Genomic DNA, 23,110 nt, shown 5'->3' with positions numbered 1-23,110 from the left:
ATGTGTAGCGATCGCTGCCATAACTCAATAATTGACATGATTTGGGCTGTTATTATTATTATACAAACCGGAAATGGATTGCCTCGATCCCCATCAAATAACTGGGATCTTTTTGCTCCAGTGTCATCGCCCAACGGTAAGAGGAGGCTGCCGTTACTTTCAGCGTTTGTTTATTATTATCCATGCAAACTGCTCTGATCTATATATCACCCATACTACATAAATCATTTAACGACGATCACAGAATTATAAACGACCCCCCCCCCCCCCCCCCCCTCCGTTCACCCGCGCATAATCAGTCATAACGTTTAGGACCATGTACAGTTGAAATTTTTAATATAGCGTGGATCGGCAACAAACGGCATTTGATAATGTATATATGCATTTATGCCTATATCTCACGTTCTAGGAATTACTGCAGAAAACGATAAAAACATATTTATAATCTAGACGGTATTTTCGTATGGATGTGTGAATGAAAAAGTATAACGTTCCCACATCCTGAACGATAGATAATCGATGTTGAATGGGCCATAGTAATGTCAATATAGCAATAACATTTAAAAAGTTATAGCCCTGCAAAGAAGGTAAACATCTCCATAGGCTTACAGCGCTGGCAGAGAGGGGCATAACCCCCGGCGGGCAATGTGTTAAGCGATGGCGCAGAATGAGTTAATGTCACTGTTTTACAGTTTCATGTTAATTTGTTTAGACTAATTTGTTGTTGTTTTTGTTATTATTATTACTTTGATTATTATTGTTATCATTATTATTATGAAAATAGTTTTATGAAGTTATTTCACTTTACTTTTTTTTTCATTTTATTTTTTATCCAATGATTTAATGAGTTGAGGCCCCGTATAGGCCCATCTGGGTCTCTTGCCTCTACTCAGCACCTTTATACACTTTCTGTCATGGTCAATGTTTTTTACTGTTTTGCTGAAATGGTGCGAAATAAAGAAATAAAAGAGAGCTCCATTTTCATAGTCAAAATAAAGTTTTAATAGACTTTGGTACTTGATATGTAGATAAATGTGTATATGTAGCGTTATAACTAGGGATGCACCGATATGAAAATTGGCCGCCGATACCGATACCGATTGTTCAACTAACACTATCGGCCGATACCGATATTTGTATATTTGTATATAAGTATTTGTAAATTTTTTTTTATATATATATTTTTTTTAATGAAACTACTGTATATTTGTATGTGTATGTTTGTATTTGTAGGCCTCTTTACTTACTTAAAAAAAGGAAACATCAAGAAATATGTTTATGGTATCACTATCTCTCTCCCAGTATCGTCTTGCGGCCTGCAGAGGGATACTATTTTCTCAACCAGAGCTTTCAACCAATGCAATGGAACCATTCTTGCGGCCTGCAGCGGGATACTATTCTCTCAACCAGAGCTTTCAACCAATGCAATGGAACCATTTTGATTGACAGTCGATTCGGCCAATTACGCCACACCGCTAGCACCCACCTCCTGCTGTCCTTACCACCAATCGGCAAGCGTTTATACATTTTTCTACTTCCGGGCATGCCGCCATTGTTCTGTTTGCGAGAGCAGAAGAACACACTTAACGTAGCTACGTTAGCTGCCCGGCGCCCGCCGACCGGCGCTCCACGCATGACCAAATGAGACATAATGATTTTACTGCAACAAATGTTATAATAAAACAAAGCCTCCAGCCAAAAACATGACTTATACTGGTTCTTTAAGAATTTACAATTCCTGTTCCCCAGGACAGTTCATTCAGCATTTGGGAACCCTCTCCTGAAGATAAGATAGAACCCTCCAATTGGTGTCAAATCTGAGGCTGCTCCATAGACAATGAATTGGACTTTAAGGCCATACAATTTTTGTGCTGGCTCTCTTCACAGTACACCCAAATGAGTGTCTAAATATTTTAATTCTGGTTCAGACCGTCTAGTAATGCCAGAATATAAACCTCATACAGGTGTCACAGTTCATACAAACATTCTTTGGCCTGACAAAGTCAGAAATTGTGCAGTAGAGGTGGTGCAGTGAGTGGTTGCTATGATAACTAGGGACTCAATAGAGGCCTTGCATGGAATGTCTGTGTAGTTCTCTTTCTTCCAGCATGGCCACATGTAACAGCAACTTGCCATTGTTTTGTACATGGCAATGGAAGAGACAGCGGTTGCTACATGTGTTGATGTGTGAGGAATATATGAACAAACGCATAATAATGGTGTCTAATTACCGGATTGAACAAGTCACAGTAGAATAGTAATATCATGATTTTCCAGTGTTTTACCTACCATTACCACTCCATAGAAATAAGGAATTTCCTTTAGAAAGAGGACTACACAAATATTCTGTCTCTACTGCACAGGAACACAATGTCTCAATATTCCAGTGGAAAAACAAAGGATGCTGACAGAGTACTGGCTCAGGTACAGCAGTGAAAAAAAAGGCTGCCGACAGGCAAAAACACTGGTTATCTCCACGCTCTTAGATGTGTATTTTGACTATTCATTTGCTTTCCAAGGTTCCTCCTCACTTACCTTAAAAAGGGAGTAATCACAGCCTGACATGAGGTTGCTTGACAACTGGATATGATTGTAGAGACTGAAATGAAAGGATCGTTGCATAATGAAAACATACTTATTCACAGATCGCTGATAATCAACACTCCAAACACAAACTAGTGATAAGAAATCAGTGGCCCGTGCCATTTTCCTTCATTTAAGCAAAAGACAAAGTTTGATTCTTACGCCCAGAAATCCTCAACGGTGTCAAATTTAGAGATGAGTCGGAGGTTGGCCTGCCATGTTTTGCTCTTGTCATTCTTGAAGAACCAGAGAGACCATCTGTTGTGGGGCACAGCAGAGATGGGATTTGCATAAGGAAAACAAGCAGCTAATTAAAACACACAGTACACAAAAGTAATCAACAGCCCATAAGCCTCTGAGCAAATGAGGAACTTATGGCTAGGGGTAGGGGTGGGTTGACTCAAACACGGTTCAATAAATCATGCTCCATCACTCGTGTGTTCAATTAACTGTGAGGCACCGTTGTACTCATTCACTGTGAGGTTCAGATTGAAAAGGGACACAGTGTCAGAGTGACACAGCAGGTCTCTATGATTGGCTAAGTCATAGTAGTCATATTTTAAGATGGTGCAATATGTGCAGTCTAAATATAAACACAACATTGGATGTGGGTAAGCGCTGAATTTAACACTGGCATCTAACATTATAACGTCCAGCTGGTGCAATAGAACCCCAAGAGTGTTGAGAACATTTTAATTGAAATAGGCATCAATACAGAGCTTCACAAATACTTCACATATGGACACAAAACCGCTTCACTAGCAGTGTTGTTTAAACCAACTTTCTTGGCAATGGAAATGCCCGTCCTCTGCAACACTTTGTTGTTTTTCTTTTGGCGTGGATACAAAAATAAAATGAAAATATGTATTGTTAAAAATGGGTGATACAGATATTACAGATACAGTAGTTTTGGTGTGGATTTAGCATGGAGCATGTCAGGGTAGGTAACCCCCCTTCTGCCTCTGTGCTGCTCATAGCCACGATGAGGCAAGAGCAGCGAACTGTATTGCGTCAAAACATCTTACAGTTAAGTGTCAAGTTCTTTATTGATCTTGTAAAGCCATCTCTGCAGAGCAGTGGTGGTGTTTGATGGCACATTTGGGATGGGACAATATAACGAAATACAATACATGGTGATATAAAAACTTGAAAGTATTGTGGGGAAGAAAGACGTATCGCGATATATCAGCTACATCTCATTCTTCTGTAGCAACAAATGAGATGCTTTTACTTTTTATTTTAAAATGACCTCTACGTCTGGGAAGCTCTGTCGCCCATTAGTTTGTACAACAGAGGGCGCAATCACCATTTTGGATGCAATACTTAGATCTGTTAATGTTATAATGTCAACTCCTTCAAGAATGGCATGGGAGTAGTTAATGGTCTGAGATCAGATATGAGATGGAGAACTCCATCGACACGGAAATCAGTGTGGCAGCACCTTGGGTTTCCCGCTAAAGTCTTGGGGTTGTATAATAATAATAATTAGTGATGCACCGATGTGAAAATTGTGGCCGATACCGATATTAATATTGCTGTTCTGGCCGATACCGATATTTACCGATGTCGATATCTCTGTATAGAAAACACTTTTTATGATAATCAAATAAATAGCTATTTTCCAAAACACATTATTTTATTTTTTTACTTTTGTAACTTATTTTCAGAAATTACTGATATTTTGAAACTATTTAAGGCCAAAACATTTTTAAAACACAAAATTTAAAAATGTCATCTGAATGAATGAATGACAACTTTATTTAACAGATTGCAGAATGGGTACAATACAGTACGGCTCAATACATACAATTGTTAAGGGGATGCAGACCTGAGAAAGACGTTTGTCTTGTTTCCATCAGGGTCCCCCATTTTCAATTCATCTCTTTTATATCGGCCCTATCTTGATATCGGACCGATGCGGATGTGTACAAAAACGGCCATATCAGCCGATATTATATCGGCGGCCAATATATCATGCATCACTAATAATAATTCATTTATTTTGTATAGCGCTTTTCAAAGACCCAAAGTCGCTGAAATGGAATCGTGAACCCCATATCATGATTATACAAGCATATTGTTCCACCCCACACTGCAGAGCACATTTGAAGCTTCAATTTTCGTTTATTTGGTTACCTGGCAATGATCTGAGTCCGTCGCATGTAGCCATTTACCAGGCAATCCCCAAAGAGACCGGGGCAGACAGGGACACCAGGTTTCTCCAAAAAGCATGCAAAACTGTGTTGCTTCTAGGGCTGTACCGAATGTCATTTTTTAACATTCAAAGCTTCTATTGAAGTATTCGAACGAAGCTTTGAATGTCTGTAAAAAGAAATTTGATGATTATTTTTTTTTTAACTAAACCTCAATTTGAATAAAGTGATTAATCTGATTAAATTCGTTTTTTTTTTTTTTTTATTAAATCAACTTTAATGAATATAACTCATCAGTTTCATCAAATATAAATAATCCAATAAGGGCACGGTTGGTATGAAAGTGATGGTGACGTCTTATAGTATAATATTAGTGTAGCCTAAACTTTATCTGCAACTGTGAAGAAAAACCCCATTGGTTTAAACAGATTGAATAGACGTATAAAAAAAGGATTTAAATAAAAAATTTTTTTTTTCTAATGTTGATTTTGAATTTGAATGTCAACATTATGATCGAAGCTTCGAAGCATTCGGTACAGCCCTAGTTGCTTCAGCCTACAGCAACATGTATGTACTATACTGACTCACAACACTGACTACAAAAGATGAAAGAATTCCAAAAGACTACAGTGATGACAGGTCCAGCACAGCAATGAAAAACGACAACATCAATTATTTTCCTGAAATAGGGATGGGACTTGGAGGGAGACTGACACAGGAATAGCATAGATGACGCCGAAAGCTGTGCTGACCATCACTCAGGTAAAGGGTTTCAACCCCTCATTGACTAAAGCAAAAAAATATTTTTACTGAAATCTTTTCAAGCCGCATTACTTGACACCTGCTAAACAAATAACTCATTATGTAGAATTATGAAGTTTCAGCACCACTTCATGCATAACCATTGCTGCCCCCGTCCAACATGCCACTGCTCATCTTGCCCGGACAACAGACTGCTGTCTAAGTCCGACAACGATTAATTGCACGGATGTAGGATGAATAAAGCCTTTAAACATGAATTTGATTTACTCCCTGTTGTCCATTTCTATAAACTCATATTTCACTAATAACACTTAAAATCATTGGTAAAGAAATGTAGTGCTGAAAATATACATTTTGACTGCTGTTTTGACAGGGTTAGGGTCTTTACTCTTGGCTAATAATTTGAAAGCTATGACTTATTAAACATTATGGTTTAAGTTCTTCAGAGAAAGTTTAGAGTTTTCAGAGAAAATAGTCTTCAAAGAGCAGAGGGCTCTTTTCAAATATTCTCAGCACAAAGTCCACTTTTAGCCTCTGTCCACACTGCAGCGGCTCACCCACGCCATGGTGTCCACACAGACCTTGTCATCCCTTTCACAAGCTAGGAAATAAGCCTGGCTCTGAATCTCTATCGGTGCTTGAAATGGACCCATGTGGATAGGGCTTTACTCTATCAATGAGATAATATTGAATGTGCAGTGTTGATTTAAAAAAAATAAAATTATAGGGGGAAAAAAATGAACAAAAAGCTAACATTTTCCCCAACAGCTTCAAACTGACGGCAAATCATGTGAGCATTAACCGATGAATGTTTACCATGGAAAAAATGATGTGCGTTTGATATACCCAGTGTGGAAGCAGAGTTATCCAGCGGGGCAGCATAGAGTACCAATTATGTGAAAGATTTAAAGATGTAATCATGCCCCACTTCTTAAGACGTTAAGGAAAAAAAATTTAGGTTGTATTTCGCCCGATGAGTTGATGCGTTTAACCTCTTAACCTCTTAAGCCAGAGTGGTCCGGTGGTGGACTGCAAATGACATCACGCCATAAATCCATCTCTACAGACTGTATGAATTAATGCTGCGTTTCCCCCCCCAAATGTAGCCGGTATAAACGGTATGAATTTGCTCTACGGTATGGATTTTGACTATACCTTGTAACCGGTAGAGCAGCTCTAAAATAGCAATGACGTCATGTAACCACAGCGCGACTATTTCACTCGCATTTGCCCCTAAAAATAGATAGAATTAGTCATAGATAATAGATATGTGCAAACTGGAAAAAGTTATTTAGGAGGCTTCGCGCAGTGGGCGTGTCAACACGCAATTGTCATTTCATAATAAACACATATCACCGCGGCGCACAGCAAGTTTCAATTTCAGTTCCTGGCATTTTTAACCAGTGGAGAAAGGCAAGATATTTCCCTATCGTTTTTCTTATATGAATTATTCTACGTTAATAAAACATACCTGGTGATCAACTACAGTTTGCTGTGAACATTATGATGTGTAGTGTTCTGACGGCTGGGCAGCGCGAGCTGGATGTTGGATTTTGCGAGAAGCATATGCAGCTGCAGAGCCGCAGAATCCACCATAACCCACCCATCTGTACCGGCACCGTGCAGTACTCCAATTCAGCCATTGGCAATTCAGCTGTTGGGTAGGGGGCGCTGTTGAGCGGTCCCCAGATAGAGCCTTAAAACAGCTGAATCTGCTGCTCTGCAGCGACATACTCTTTGCAAATAAGTCGTTGCGAGGTGGAGTCATCACGCAAACCCACGATAATGTTGCCGTCTCTCTCTGCCAAATTTCTCAGTTCTTCGCTTGATATAATTCATACAAATGTCCAATATAACGGAATTCGTTAGCTCATAAAAATGTGATTATAACAGACTGCTGTTTATTAATGTCGGGCGACTGCCCACAGACACCCATTTGATTTAAAGTCGGCAGCAGCACGGAGTCTCGGGACTTATTTTATTTGGAATATAATAACTGTATACGCAAAAGTAGCCTAGTTTTAAGTTAAAATATTATAAATCTACATGCCTTGAGGATGTCATTATTTATATAGCCTGCCTATCAGGCAAAAAAATTATTCTAACGGAAACACTGATACCGTGATATATACCGTTACCGTCTATGCTTCAAATTATACCGTGATATACATTTTAGACCATACCGTCCACCCCTATCCGCTGTTTATCTCTCTCTGTGAGCTACTGAGCTTGATTAACTAGCGTTAGCTCACGTTAACTAGCGTTAGCTCTGCGGCTAATCTTAGATTACCCTGAACTAAATCAATGACTAGGTTATAAAGCATTAGAGTAGTTTTCACTGCACATAGAAGTAGCCAAACAACGAGAGCATTTCGGGAGCATATGACCAAAACCCAGGCAATTTCGAGCCCAATAGTCTGCCATGGCTAGGCTAGATGCTAACGGTGCAGGCTTCTGACTACCATTCTGAGAGCTGACGATGATTTGTTTACTTGGTAACACGGGTTGCCCCCCCCCCCCCCCCCCCCCGCTGATGAAAATGAAAGTCATACCGTCATATACCGTACACCGGGGTATTATGTCATAAAGTTTTGACGGTGTGAAAAAAAGGATACCGCCTAAGCCTACTACCTAGCTATCGTTACTGTTTAAAGTAACTATTCACTTTTAGTTTAATACATGAGGCATTGTCTAACGGTATCTAGCCGGCTAGCTACTGATAGCTCCTGATATCAACAAATGCTCCAGCAATAGTCTAGTAGTGCATGATACCTCCGTTAGCTCGGTAGCTCACGTTAGCTCACTGTTCAAAACGAAATATCCCATTAAACTAAATAGTTCACTGCAGGGTTCGAAATTAACGGGGGCTTGGGGCATAATGCCCTTGAAAATGGACAAAATGCCCTCGAAAATCAGTTAAGGGGGGCACAAAATGCCCCTGACAGTTTACAATTATATATATATATTTATCCGGTAATGGAGCGTCTGTGTGTCGTACGGTTCAGATGACGCGCAAATAAAAAACTTCATTTGGCGGAGCCGGGAGAGGGGGGCACTGGCTGCAGGCAGCAGCAGCACTAGCACTGCAGCCAGGTGCTAGTCAGTTTGTGTAAATGGCAAGCACAATATAAATCAATCTTCATTACGACTTTAAAAACATAGCCATTAACATTACATAGGCCTACACACATCTTGCCATAACGTTAGCAGTTTGTACTACACAACGCATGTTGAACTATGGTAGCACTAGCCCCAGCTAATAGTCAACTAAATGTTACCGTAGCTAGTGCTACTAGCTAGCAGCCTAGCAGAGGAGGAAATGAGAGGCGGGGTGTTTAAAGACAATGATAGGCGTTTATTCAACATCCAAGAAGGCTAACATACAACTGTGTTTTACTAACTCCAACCGGGACTATTGCTGCTATCGTGCTGCTTGTTGATGTTATGAACTACTCCTAACGTTACCGGAGCTGAAGGTGCCACACGCTAAAATGTCCGTGGGGACCCGGCGCCAACCCATAGATAGTTCCAACTCAACGAATTACGTAATCCACCACAGTTGCACTCAATATTTAAATAATGTTAGTCTAAATAAATGTAGACAGATACATAATAATTTCAAGCAGAAAACGAATCTTTCCATTAAGAACTGACAATCAGGGAATTTAAATATGGTTGACATTGTTTTTTTGTGTTTATATTAAAGAAAGGAAAGTCTAGTGCTGGCTGAGCATATTGTTTGTTTGCATTAAGTTAATACTTTGACAAATGTAGCCTATATTTTTCAGTCAGTTCGGTCTTTGTGTGCCAAACATTATTTAAGGCTGTAAACACTGTAAACCTTTTTTATATGTGAATGAGAAGAAATGAGAAGCATGTTTAGATTTGAGTTTTTTTTTATTTTTTTTTATAAGAATTAATGTATATCGAACCGAACCGAAAACCGTGACCCCAAAACCGTGATACGAACCGAACCGTCCATTTTGTGAACCGTCCCACACCTACCGTTTATCATAAAAATGCAGTGCCCCCGAAATACAAAAAAAAGCCCCCGAAAATCAATTAAGGGGGGCAAAAAAAGCCCTTGAAAAAAAAAGTTAATTTCTAACCCTGGTTCACTGAGGCGTTGTCTTAACATTATCTAGCCGGCTAGCAGTAGCTACAGATAGCTCCTGAGGACCTGATATCAATGTCTTATAACATTGATTCGATGCGTATTCGAGCCCCTGGCTTGCATCACAGTCACGAAAGGGGCTAGCTGAGGGAGTAGGGTATATCTGCAGAGCCCCTGCTGAGGGCATGCTGAATGTGATTTAACCAAAGCAGAGTATACACACAGACAGTGGAGATAGCGAGCATTTTGACTTGTTGCGTGGTGGCGATGTCTCGCAGATAATACAACTACAAGTATAATTATATAATATATATATATATTTTTTTAAGTATATAATATTTTTTATTTTTTATAAAACCAAAAACGATCGGTATCGGTATCGGCCGATATGGCTCATAGACGATCGGTGGCAAAAAAGGTAGTTTATAGGCCTGATATTCTATAATCATATTTCAAATTGCATGTGTCCGAATGGCAGAATTCAGTACTGCATCTACAAAACCTTCTGTTTAATCATCTTCCCTTTATTCATTCATTTTCATTTCAGTTTTTCATGTCTAGTCATTTTTAGCATGGTGTTATTCACCATAAAGAAAACTCCTTTGTTTCATCACAATTTACTCAAGCCTAGTAACAGACACACTATTTCTGACACTGGGAATAAATTCCCTGAGATCCATAAATGTCCCTAGATACCAAGAACATGCTAATGGACCTTGTAGAAGTGGAGCAATCTTCCATTTACTTAGGTATGTATTTGTAGGCAGATTTTCAGAAAATAGGGCTAGGGCTTAATAGGTTAAATGACAAGTGCCCAGGAGGCCACACAGCCATAGCTCTGTTACCTCCAGTCTTACAGCTGGGGAGTTCCTGAATGGTAATAGCTGAAGTCTGCAATGCGGAGGTTAAGACGTTTTTATGCATTATAGGGACATTGTTACAACATAATAAGCACTGAGGTCTATCCTTCCTCATCCCTTGTTACCAGTTAATTCACTTTTCACTTTCTCCATTTGTTTTCTTTACTCCCCCTCTTTCAGTGAATCATCGTCTTTCCTCTCTCTCTCACTCCCCAATTAATTTATATCGTCCCCTGGAATTTGTTCGTTCTTCAGAATATTTGCCTGTGCCAAAGCAAGAATGAGCTGACACAAAAGAATGGAACCTGCCCAATTATAGTAGTCAACTCTAACCAATCTTCATTCATTCAATGGAATTGACTAGAATTTAGCTGTTGTATTTGAATGTTTGACCAGATATAGAATTGACAGCTGCCGATTAGTGGGCGGCCCCTCCCGTTAGGTGGGTGGGCGCCCAGTAATGCCTATGGTAGGGGAAATACTGATTATCACAATGAGAACATATTTCCTATCTCTTGACCACAGGCTGCACCTCTCTGTGCAAGGTTATCTCAGCAGTGCTTGGATGTAAATTCAACACACCCTACTGTAAGTCAGCATTCCACACTGAAGGCAGAATGTACCCGTCTTAACAGCCTCAATATTAAACCATTTTTCTTTTTGCATATTTACAAGTTTGAATTCAGTTTTGAAAATGAAGTGATGTAAAACATTCAAATGTACAGAAATCTAAAAACAATAATGTAAAAAACGTGGTGATGTCTAAAAACATCCCCTCCCCTCAAAAACGTGTTTTTGTTAATGGTTAAACCCTCTTTGAGGCATGATTTTGATGTCACTAATAGGTCAATCCTATCATAGTCCGACTCACTGGATAGATATAGACTATGGGTATAAGCATTTATTTCTATTTCAGTCTGAATTCTCCTCCCCTTCTGCGACACTATTTTGCAAGGGCAAAAAAGTGTTTCTCCGCCCCTATACCAGAATGATAATGGGTTCAGCCAGACCTCTCTCCAGCACCAACACAGCACTAACGTAGTGTGGAGAAGAGGTCTGGCTATGTGAGACTAAACCTATTGTGGTCCAATATGTGGTAACTTGACAGCTTTAGCTTCAGCATACACAGAAAGCTAAGTAGGTGTTTAGCTGTCTTGGCTGCCAACTTGGAATTCCCAAAAAATATCAATGGGTGCTTGTTGCCAATTGGAAAATTCATAGATCCGTGCATCTCAATGAGGGGAAAAGGTGTAGAGATGCAGCTGAGCGATTTGGGGTAGGTTATTGAACAATTTCATGGAGAGAAAATAAAAACACATTTTATTTTATTTTTTTATTCAATATAGAAAATTGGTGATAAAATGGCAGAATGGATAACGGCAGAATGGATAACTCAGACTAGCGGGAATTTGCATGCAAATAAATGTGCTGCGTTTATGTGGCTTCACAAAAATGGAGTAACTCATGAGGAGTTGTCACAGGGCAATGTCTAGGCCTGCCACGATAACACATTTTGCTGGGCGATTAATTGCCCCCGAAAATATCGCGATAAGCGATATTATTGCGACCGGTTAGAGAATTTTTTTTGAGAAATTTATTTCCCAAAACTTTTATTTTGAAGCCCACCGCTCCGTCTTTTCCGGTTTTAGACTTTTATTTTGAAGCCCACCGACCGGACCGGAAGTATTGTTGCGATTATCCTAAGCAGAACATATGAGCCGACAACATGTCTCGTCCGGTTGTTTTTGAGCTAATAACAAATGTTGAGATTGTTGGTGAACAACTAACTTTAGGTTAGTTTTAACGTTAGCTACTAACGTTAGATGCAGCTACTACAGGCAATCAACGATGAGGAGGAAGCGTCAAAGCAGTATATAATAGAATAGCTGTGGTGCGTAGGCACTGCAGCACGACTCGAAACTACCGGAGTGTTATAATAAATTAATTCGTGTTTAACTTGTCCCCGTGTCCAGTCCTTTGACCAGCCCCACCCGTTCATTGTAAACAATGATGCATGTAATTGTATTAACGTTATTCTGTGTTGTACTTGTAGCTATGCTATACGTTGTATTTCGTTTGTTAGCTAATGTTGTTAGCATGGAATGAGAATCAAAGCTCTATCTTTCATCTTTATTTAGCAGTCCAGTTTCTCCGGGCAGTAGCGAGTAACTACTTGGGTCTAAAAATAGCTAACGTTACACTACAAATAATGCTACTTGGTTAAAAGGAGCCACACTATTGAGAAATGTAGTTAAGCTGTGGCGTTGCCCCACGGGGCTCCCGTGCTGTACTCTAGTAACGTCAGCGACCCGCCTCCCAACACGGACAGTGACTGACAAGCGGCACTGGTTCCGCCTCATTAAAACAAACGCGCAAATAGCAATTAATCGCGCCCGTCAAAATCATTGCATTCATTTTAATTATCGCAGCAATTAATCGATTTATTGCTTATCGCGGCAGGCCTAGCAATGTCAAACGCAGGCTGAATAGCTAGATGTCACAGTCATAGCTTATAAAATGTAAGATCCACGCTGATCTGTGTGCATTATGAAATGGAATTAGGATTTTTTTTCTACTACCCCCAAGTAGAGCCTACGTAAACGTATGGGAAACACTGGTGTGGACATGTCGAAAGCTGATGATAGACAATACCATCATCCTTTGTGAGGAAGGGGGCATACAAAACACGTTCTATGTAGAGCTCGAGATGTGGCCGTGTGATGCATGATGGATGCGGTACATGATGGATGCAGTGCGGTGAGTTGTGAGGGGTGGCGTGGTGCGTTTGCTGCATTAGCATAAAGTTAACTTGACTTTAACATCATGCAAATGCCTTTCTCATCTAAAATGTTTTCAGAAACATATTTTAGTGAACTGTTTAGGTGGAAAAAGTTTACAAGAAATGATTTTCCTGTTTGAAAACCAGAGACAAACAAGTCAAGGTCCAGACAACAACACCCAGAGTTTGAGCCAAGCCAGCGTTCCCTCGCGTCCTGGCCTGGATCTGTGGAAATGTCCTGTGAGGCAGACACTCAAAAGTTCTGAGATATTTTACCTATTTTCTTTAAAGCATCCAAAATATATCTTGAGCTCATGTCTATGATAAAGGATTTTCTCATTAATATTGACAGGTAAAAATTATGAACTGAACATAGCTTAAATTACTTTTATAGTCATAAAACCTCTGTTGCTGGCTAAGTGCTCCATGTAAAGTTTGAGTGCAAATGCTTAATGCTGTGTGATTTAATGCTTCTAATTGAATGCTCTCTGAACTCCATGATTAATAACAATTACATTTTAAATGCTGATTTGGGTAAGTCTAATATAACAGTCATGTTGTGGGCCTCCTTTAGGGGAGTGGAGTATTTTTTTCACAGTTTTAGCATAACGTTTTTATATATGGCTATCGCTATCTTAAGCAAAGTGCATCTATAAAAATTGATTATTAAAAGCTCTGTGGATGTTTAGGGGGGGGGGGGCTCGAGGTAGCGGTATTGGAAATGAATAAGTGATGTTCAGCCATCCCTAGTCCCTGGTGGTGATTCCCACCACTGTTATTTCATACCAAACCCAAGGAAACTAACTTGTTCTGGAGGGGGTGTTTGATATAGCCTTCTGGGCTCACAATCTCCTGTCCGATCTCCGGCCCGAGCTCCGGTTCAATTGCCAGTCCGGTCTCTTCGGCTCCATCTTCATCAATTTGGGATGGATTTGGGTTGACTTCCTGAAAAACAGTGGACAGTTGCAAATCAGGACATAGTGGGATGCATGGTGGTATTTTTGTGTGTGATTGCTCAAGGGTGCACAGTTGAAAGCTGAATGAGCACTGACCTTAGCCCCAATAGTGGCTTTGGAGTAGAGGTCGACCAATAGTGGGTTTTTAAAGGACGATATAATTACGATAGTTTGGAGCAGTTTAATAGGCTTTTTTGGACTCTTTCGAAAATGAACAATATTTCACTAAAAACTAGATAACTGTTGAACTGATCAATTTGTTGTTAATGTGTAAAATAAAGCTTTTTCAATAGCTTCTGTATGTTTTGGACTTGTGCAGAATTTTATTTTGAAAAAAACCTGATGTGGAAGTTGGCACGTTGTGTTTTGGTTGTAAGTTACTCATAGAGATGTTGTACGGTTAAGTTGGCCGTCGTCTCAAAGTGGTGATAAGTGAACATGGAAACTCATGTTAAAGTTTGCCTGATATCAAGACACAAGATTTGGTGTGATTTGGTGGATTATATCATTGGAATATGTTCTCAATGGGCGATGGCTGTTCTGTGGCATATGACTGGCCAGGATTACTATGTCCATCTACATCTGTTTTTAATTCATTTTCAATGACTAGTATCCATTTGTTGGACAGACAAGAGTTCACGTTATGTTCTAATTAAAAGACAGTAATACCTTCTGCCAATTTACTATCCGTTCATTGACTGATCAATGTAGCACAGCCTTATTTAGCGCATCGCGCAAACATACTGTTGCTGGTTAACTATTGTTTGAACCTGGTAAAATGTTAAATGTTTGAACCAATAGGCCTGTGTTAAAACTTCTGAGCTGAAGGGCAGTTAGCCCTTCTACTCATTTCACAATCTGCTTTCCACTGTCCCAGATTAATGTAATCACTAAAAGCAACTAATTACAACTAGTTTGAACAAATTAACTTTTAATTCATTCGGACAGGATTTGGGGAAAACTTGTGAAAAAGGGTTGCCACTTGCCAACATTTAAACCATGCTAAGTAAGCATCATCAGTCAGTATGCAATATGCAATGTTAACATTCGCTAACCTTACAGTTTGAGAATCATCTGATCAGGGCCTCTTACTGAAGCTTACATCTTGATCTCTTCATGAATATTGACAAGAATTTTTTCAAGCCCATCAACAAGAAAATAGATGGAGACCCCCCCCCCTCGCCAATCCCCTGTGATCGATCGATTACGCCCATTCAAATGAAGGGGTACCTGTCTGATCTGAATGTGCCCTTAGAACACAACGAGAAAGCCCGATAATAGTTGTGGATTTTGATTAATGTCCGTCCAAGTATCAAAACACTATATCCAAAGGCACTGTTGGGGCTACACTGACCTCAAGAAAACCTAGTGTTAACAGTTTTAATCACAATTAAAACGTTTTATTGAAATGTCTATCACTATTTTGTGGCTTATTATTACAATGATTACGAACATGTTAATAGCTAGTATTAACTAGCCATTCTGCTGTGCCATAAAGTTGTGATCTAACGTTTGTTAGCTGGCATGATACGGTTAGACAGAAGTTAAGCTCGCTAGGCTAGTGACGTTAACCTAGCTATCCCATTGCACTTTGACTATTCCTGTCACGAACTAAGCTAACAGATATTGGCAACGCTTAGCCAATTTACAAGTTAAGTTTGGTAGATTAGCATTGCAAATAATACATAACAAAATTATAACGTGGCTGGTTTATCCCCATCAGCTTGGATCATATCAGTTAATTTAAAGGGGCCTGAAGTTATTCTAACATTCGTTGACGCGCCCTAGTATGGATAACAGCTGTTGCACATTCAGAGCAAGCTAACGGCAATGGGGCTCGTTTGGTCGTGCTAGCGTCGTTAGCCAGCTAGCTAGTTACCAACTAACGTCAGCCCAACTTATGAGACTTCCACACAAGCGTTTTTACAGGGGGTCGTGGCAGAGAGAAAAAATGACACGAGGTCAAAAACAGTCACTTATAACTGTGACGACGTGACGTTTTCATTTGAGATGTTATGGTTAAGTTGTAAGAAGTTTATATATATATGACACCATACAGGAATTGCAGCAACAAACTCGGCAAATGTTTGGATATTTTCTTAAGAGAAAGTGCTCACCGGTTCGGCGGTCGCCATCTCACAAATCTCTGTTTAGAACGCTGAAATTCATTGGACGACCTGTTCAACGTGACAGCTGTTCTACTTTGGACATGCGTGAACCCGTTGGCTGCTGCGAACCAGCGAGGAGGAGGGTTCTGGTGCCTTCGAAAGGGGTCGTGTTTACAGAGGGAATCATGAACGACCCACTGTAGACCACTGCACTTCCGCGTTACATGGAGCTCGTGAGGTGGAAGGGGGGAGAGGTCGCGGGGGTTATAATAAAATGAATGAATTGTCGATTAGAGCCTAGAAGCGGATACAACCACTTACGTCAAGGCTGAGGCTCTCTAATCAACATTAATTCACGCGCTCCTTTCCGGTCCGCGTGTAGCTTTATGCCAAGCAAGCCGGTCCCCCACTCCCTCACATGAGCTCAAAATACCGGAAGTGTTGCGGTGGTCTATTCACAACTTATTATTTTTTAATCTTTTTTTCTTAGGAAGAGTGAAGACAGGAAATACATGAATATGAGACGATGTCCTCACTGAAAAAAAATAGTTAGCCAAATCGTTAGTTGCTTTTAAAAAATATCCAGTGAATGACATTCCGAGTTTAAAATGGGATTATGTTTCCCCAAATATGGCAAATATGTTGCTCAATCAAATAAGCCCCCTCTACTATTACAGTGCTATACGAAATTGTACGTCTCACTCCATTAATTTCGTACAGTTCCGTGTCTGCTATGGGGATACATGTCATGATGTCTTATTTATGTTGTGTATGTCATAAATGTCACTATGAATTGAAAATGGGGGACCCTGATGATGTACTGTAAACAATACAAACGTCTTTCTCTGGTCTGCATCCCCTTAACAAAATTGTGTGTATTGAGCCGTAATGTATTGTACCCATTCTGATATGTTAAACAAAGTTTTCATTCGTTCATTCATGCTACTTTTCAACAGAGCTGGTGAATGAATGAATGAATGAATGAAAAACTGTATTTAACAGATTGCAGGATGGGTACAATACAGTACGGCTCAATACACACAATTGTTAAGGGGGATGCAGACCAGAGAAAGACGTTTGTCTTGTTTACATCAGGGTCCCCCATTTTCAATTCATAGTGACATTTATGACATACACAACATACATGACGGACGTAGCTAGGGAGTTCCGTGTATCTAGCTTCAATACTATGGCCCAGTTGCATAGCAACGGTGTCCTCGCGACTTTAACCCATATTTAATTATACAGTAGCGCTTTAACCACTAGAACGCCGAGCATACAGTGTGTTCGACTTCACGAGTTCCATTTGAAGGCAGCATTCTTCCACAACTCAACCCCTCCCCTAAACGAAGGCATGGCGAGTATCGAGGCACGGCAATGCGAAACAGACGGCTGTAATAAGGACGCCAAACTGCAATGTCCAACCTGCATCAAGCTTGCAATTGAGGGTTCCTACTTCTGCTCGCAGGTACATTTTACTGTTCAAACTCGTTCAGTTTCAACTCGGTTTGAAACCGTATATATGACGAGGCCCTGTGTCTCATCACGAGGCAGCTAAACGGGCTAGCTAACGTTAGTTAACTAGCTAGGTGTGTGTGTGCGCGAGTGAAATGTCAGGTAACGATAACGTTATAGACAGTGAGATAAATAAACCGTTGTCGGGGTTAACGTTTAGGTCAGATGTTCACTCCCTCGTACATAACGGTAATCATACGAAACGCAAGTTAACGTTAACTGTCTGTAACTAAATCCAAGGGGTACACCTTCAGCTGGTTGGGTAACCAGTCTGTCTGACACATGGGTTCCAAGTCATTCTTGCCTTGATATAAAGATACATTTCATATACAGATACATTTCATACTATTTACCCTTACTGCGGGGGGGGTGGGGGGTGGTAACGTTAGTTATTTTCTGCCCAGTGGTTTCCAGTGTTTCTGGAAATATGTTGTTATACACCACATCATGAACTAAAACTAAAACATCGTATGTATCACTTGATTTCTGAAAGGTTTAGCCTTTGTGCTATAATACAGTATCTGAGGAAGATATCCCCTTCTTCCATTTGACACTGTATTAAGGCACAATACAGCAAGTTTTCAGGAAAATAAATGCACCTCAGATGTTAGCATGGCATTTTAGTCATATGTAGTGACTTTCATGCGTTTATGTAGTGTTTATGATACTGTACATTTTCAGATTCAATGGAAACCTATGGCAGTGGTCAATTAGCAGAAAATAACTTAAGAATGACTTGGAACCCCAATGTCAGAAAGACTGGTATGGGTTACATCAGAGATTAATTCATACATGTGAGATTAGAATATTGAGAACATAACATTGTAATAATGATGTTACAATGGCCGTGTTCAGACCTGTATTTTGTATCCAGATTGTGTGTATGCAATCTGAAAACTTTACATTCTGGATGGGCATGTAGGGCTATATTTATTATGTGTGCTCTAGCTACACCATGGTTTGGAAACCTTTCCAAAACCCGGTGTTGCTTAAAATACACTTCAAAAGAATGTAGCCTAAAGACTCAACTGCTTGTCACCTAGCTAACATTACATTATAGCATCAAAAGCTATTGATACTGAAGGCATCCGCAAGGATCAATCCTGGGTCCTTTTTTATTTACCATTTATATTAATGATATTGTCTCATGTTTAAGTGGATGTCAAGTCCATCTTTTTACAGATGACTACTGTATTGCTGACTCTGTACAACTAGCCATTGAGAACCTGCATCTCTCATTTAATGCTCTGCAAAACATGATTATTAGCTTGTATTTGCAAAACTAAATTCATGATAGTATCAGAGATACTGATACTGACAATGATTTGCATAAATTTACTTTGAATGGGTCTGACATTGAAACGTTGAAAGAGTTACAGAAAACTCATATCCTGGCATCTGGCTTGATGATACATGTAAATTTAAATACCATATAGACAATCTTACAAGAAAATTGCAGCAAAAATTGTCATCTTGTACAGGAACTGAATGATTTCCAAAGACGGTTGTTGTAGCAGTTTTTCTATCTGTCTTGGATTATGGTCTCATAATCATTCTGCACTCAGATTTTGTACTGCTGATAGATATGGTACTCACCACTGCATCCTGTATGGTAAATTGGGTTAGTCTTCTCTGGCAGAGAGGCAAATGCCTCTTTTCCATTGCATACTACCTACTCGACTCTACTCTACTAGCTTTTGGTACCTGGTACTTCGTTCGTTTTCCACTGCAGGTAGTACTCCGTTTGTCTCAGTGTGGGGAGGCGGGGCCGCTGGCGTACAGCATGAGAGCTCCGTGAGCATAGCTATGTCCGTGAGGGCTTGGAGCAAGCCAGAGTAAACACAAGTGGAGATTTGGAGGAATAAAAAAAAATGGGATTGTTTTTAAAAATGACTCCTTTTATTGTCTAAAAGATTAATCGTTTGTTGCTGTCGAAATGGAATGGAGCTTATAACATGAAAGGTGCCCGATGAAACGTCCACAAAGATTTAGCTAACATTAAGCTGTTAAACAAATACGGTAGCTAGCTTATATATTTAATCAGCAACACATGAACAATCAGTTTGTTACAAATAACATCTACTTGTAATGTTCAGTGCGTTATATGAAATGATTGTAACAAACTTTTGGTCGAAACGTATCGTCCAGATATTAGACCTTTTAGTCTTTTTCTGGTCTGCATTCTGCAATCTGTTAATGAAGTTTTCAATCAATCAATCAATCAATAACAACATTAACCAGACTCTCGTTGTGTCTATTCTGCTAACGTTAACGTTACTAGTACAAACGATATAACGACATTAACCAAGACTGCTATAAATCAGCGATCTTTGCACGCTATGTATGCTGGCCGCAATGCTAACTATTATAATGGTAAATCCCAACGACATTAGCATGTAAGCTAACAAACTCTGCGATCTTTTTGTGAAACTCTCCACTCTTGGTGGTAAATTGTGTTGATGTTGGTTTTTCATCAATAAATGAGTGAATGTATCCTTTTTTGTTTATTGCACTTTGTTCCTGCTGCAAACAAATAATGAATTCTACGCAAGGTAGTTTAAAGATGGCAGGTTTCTGTTTTTGTTCAGGACACTCCAACGTGTGACGCTTCTCTCTTCTGACCAATCAGTGGTCTGCAGTGTTTCACGTAACTTTTTTGGTACCACTTCTAGGGTGCTTGGAACCTCGAGAAAGCAGGTACTAAAAAAGTACCCGGTACCAGCCAGGTACCAAACGCAAATTTCGGCAATGGAAAACCGAAAAGGCTGAGTCGAGTCGAGTAGGTACTATGCAGTGGAAAAGCGGCAAAAGTAAACATTAGTGGTGGGAATCACCAGTTTCATCACAATACGATACAATATCGATTCTTTGGACAACGATACAATACGATATTTGCCGATATCACAAAGTCTGCCACGATACTATACGATTAGAGGTGCCTGCAATCGATATGAGACGAGACGATATCATATGCCCATTTAACACAATCGGTAACATTTAGATCAACTCAAAAAGGGCAACGAAAATTTAATTTGACATTTTAATTTTTGAGCTCTTCCAGACATTTCAATGAAAAATAATCTATTGTTTTAACCATTTGGTTGCCGGAAACGTAGATCTACGTTTTTCTCACAATTTCTTTTATTCGCTATTGCCATTCATAATTCAGCGGGGCACCTTGTGCATGCTGTACTGAGTGTGTCTGAGCTGGCAGACGGTCTTATACCGCCCTCTCTATTGCCTTCGGCCATTATTGCAACCCGTTAGAAACGGGTTAGTTTCTTTTCTCTACCGAGCTGCGGCGTGAGGGCGGGTCCTAAACACTCCGGCAAAACACACTCTTGTAGGGATGGTTTGGACTACTGACCCCGCCCGCCTGTTGAAGTGCAATGCCCAACAACGTCGGAGACAGGATCGCTGTGGATAACTGGAATGGCGATGAGATAATTGGATTATTTTTTTTTCATTACATCAGAGACCATGTAAGGACACTATATATGAAAGCTTGCGTTGATCTGATATTTATTTCTACCGCGATTGAAGCTATCTGTGTTTTATGTGTATGGCTGTTTGCCGTTGGGTTGCAGGAGGGGGGGTAGGGGGCGTGCCGGTCTAAACCACATTGCATGCGTGCACGAGGAAGGATAATAATAATGATCTAGCGTTGATTTCAGGACGATCCGATAATCAGACAAAAAATGACAACGTGTTTATTGAATTACACAAAAACGCTGTTTTTGTGTCTTTTCCCTGGAATTACTCAGAAGCAACCAAACTATATTCATATTCAAAACGGAAATGTACGGATGAAAAAATAATCTTGTTTTTTGCACGTTGACCAGAAGCAACTCACTGAGACTCTGCAGCGTTATTAGACCCATAGCTATACTATAAAATATAGGTTTAGCTCTACAAACTAAAACTACGTTTACATGGGGTTAATGGACGGCAAGGAAGGGGTCACTTGCCGGAAGGGGCGTGGCACTCAATGTGTAATACAAATAGACCTCCTGTTCACTGTAAAGTGCCACGTTTTGATATATTGAGCTTTAAACTTTAAGTTCCATTTTTTGGAACACACAACCTAAAACCCCTCCCTACCTCCCTCTCCCAAACTGTTCCTACAACAATTTTTGTGTTGTATAAATGTATACATTTATTATGTATTATATATATTTTTTTTATTTTTGGTGTCACGGTTTTCGGTTTCAGTTCAGTATACGTTGTTTTTTATTTAAAAAAAAATGTAACACTCCAAAAATACCACACACCAGCATAAGATATATAGCCAAAAAATAATCCAACTTTTCAGTTATTCTCAAGGACGTAGTCATGCAAAAACTGAAAGAATGAGGCAGTTTGACATCAGGCACATTATTTTGACAGTGACGGTTAGAGCTAGGAGAGAGAGGGGAGGCATTGCTGATTTAAACATGCTTCTCATCTATTTGGTAAAAAAAAAAAGGTTTACCTTTAATAATGTTTGGCTTTAATAATGTTTGGCACACAAAGACCAAACTGACTGAAAAATATAGGCAACATTTGTCAAAGTATTAACTTAGTGCAAACAAACAAAATAATTAAACCTTTCTATTTTTGTGGCCACATTATAGAGTCCATCAACATAAAGTATGCATGTATGTAGGCAGGGAACAAAATAACTGGGCGCCCATCGCCAAATGCGTGTAGATTTACCGTCTGGCGTCTAAAAATAATAGTCTGCCCGCCAGCTGGCGTGTAATTCATATCGATACTCTTATTTTGAAAATCCTGTGCGGGTCTCATTGTCGCCCCAAGCGCAGCTCCAGTCATAATATCTGGGCTCCGGCAGCTAGCAACGTTCAGGTTAATATGATACTCTTATTTTGAAAACCCTCTAGCAACTCCGCGAGTCATATGATATCCGCCCAGTCCGTGTTGTTTCTTGAAAACAGAGCAGCGTTGTAAACAGAGCAGCGTGCCGTTAACACAGCAGTGCGCCTACAGACTCGAAATAAGTCTGTGATGTTTTTTTTGTTCTCACAACGAGTCCAATGCAGCTACATGCTTTGCACCGTCGCCATTCCTTTATGTCCACATCGCCGAAATTAACGTTTATGTACCAATCACTACAACGTTAACGTCAGCTAACAAGCGAATCCTGATGATCAGACGAGGCAGAGCCACAGTAAACAGCACTGAGGAAAGGGAAATGGGGGGGGGGGGGGCACTCTCCCCTTCCCTGTGTGTGTGTGTGTGCGTGCGTTTGGAAAGACGACGGAGTCACTAGTCAGGACTCAG

At 39.9% G+C, this 23,110-nt stretch overlaps 2 protein-coding genes across 2 annotated transcripts in view; one reads left to right on the top strand and one right to left on the bottom strand.

Annotated features, from left to right (window-relative positions):
- Window positions 1–16,542, bottom strand: part of eif4eb (eukaryotic translation initiation factor 4eb) — a 36,307-nt gene extending 19,765 nt beyond the window's left edge. Inside the window, exons 1-4 of the mRNA XM_084309874.1 lie at window positions 16,325–16,542; window positions 14,057–14,196; window positions 2,746–2,841; window positions 2,536–2,599 (exon numbers count right to left, since the gene is read on the bottom strand). Coding sequence (XP_084166000.1) covers window positions 2,536–2,599; window positions 2,746–2,841; window positions 14,057–14,196; window positions 16,325–16,342 — 318 coding nt within the window. The 5' untranslated portion in view covers window positions 16,343–16,542. The remainder of the gene's footprint in view (window positions 1–2,535; window positions 2,600–2,745; window positions 2,842–14,056; window positions 14,197–16,324) is intronic.
- Window positions 16,543–17,639: 1,097 nt separating this feature from the next.
- Window positions 17,640–23,110, top strand: part of metap1 (methionyl aminopeptidase 1) — a 114,388-nt gene continuing 108,917 nt past the window's right edge. Inside the window, exon 1 of the mRNA XM_084310146.1 lies at window positions 17,640–17,783. Within this exon, the coding sequence (XP_084166272.1) occupies window positions 17,670–17,783 (114 nt within the window). The 5' untranslated portion in view covers window positions 17,640–17,669. The remainder of the gene's footprint in view (window positions 17,784–23,110) is intronic.

This window comes from Notolepis coatsorum (genome assembly GCF_963971535.1).
Source record: "Notolepis coatsorum genome assembly, chromosome: 3".
Classification (NCBI taxonomy): Eukaryota; Metazoa; Chordata; class Actinopteri; order Aulopiformes; family Paralepididae; genus Notolepis; species Notolepis coatsorum.
The sequence above is the reverse complement of the archived record's forward strand: the minus strand, read 5'-3'. Positions and strand labels throughout refer to the sequence as shown.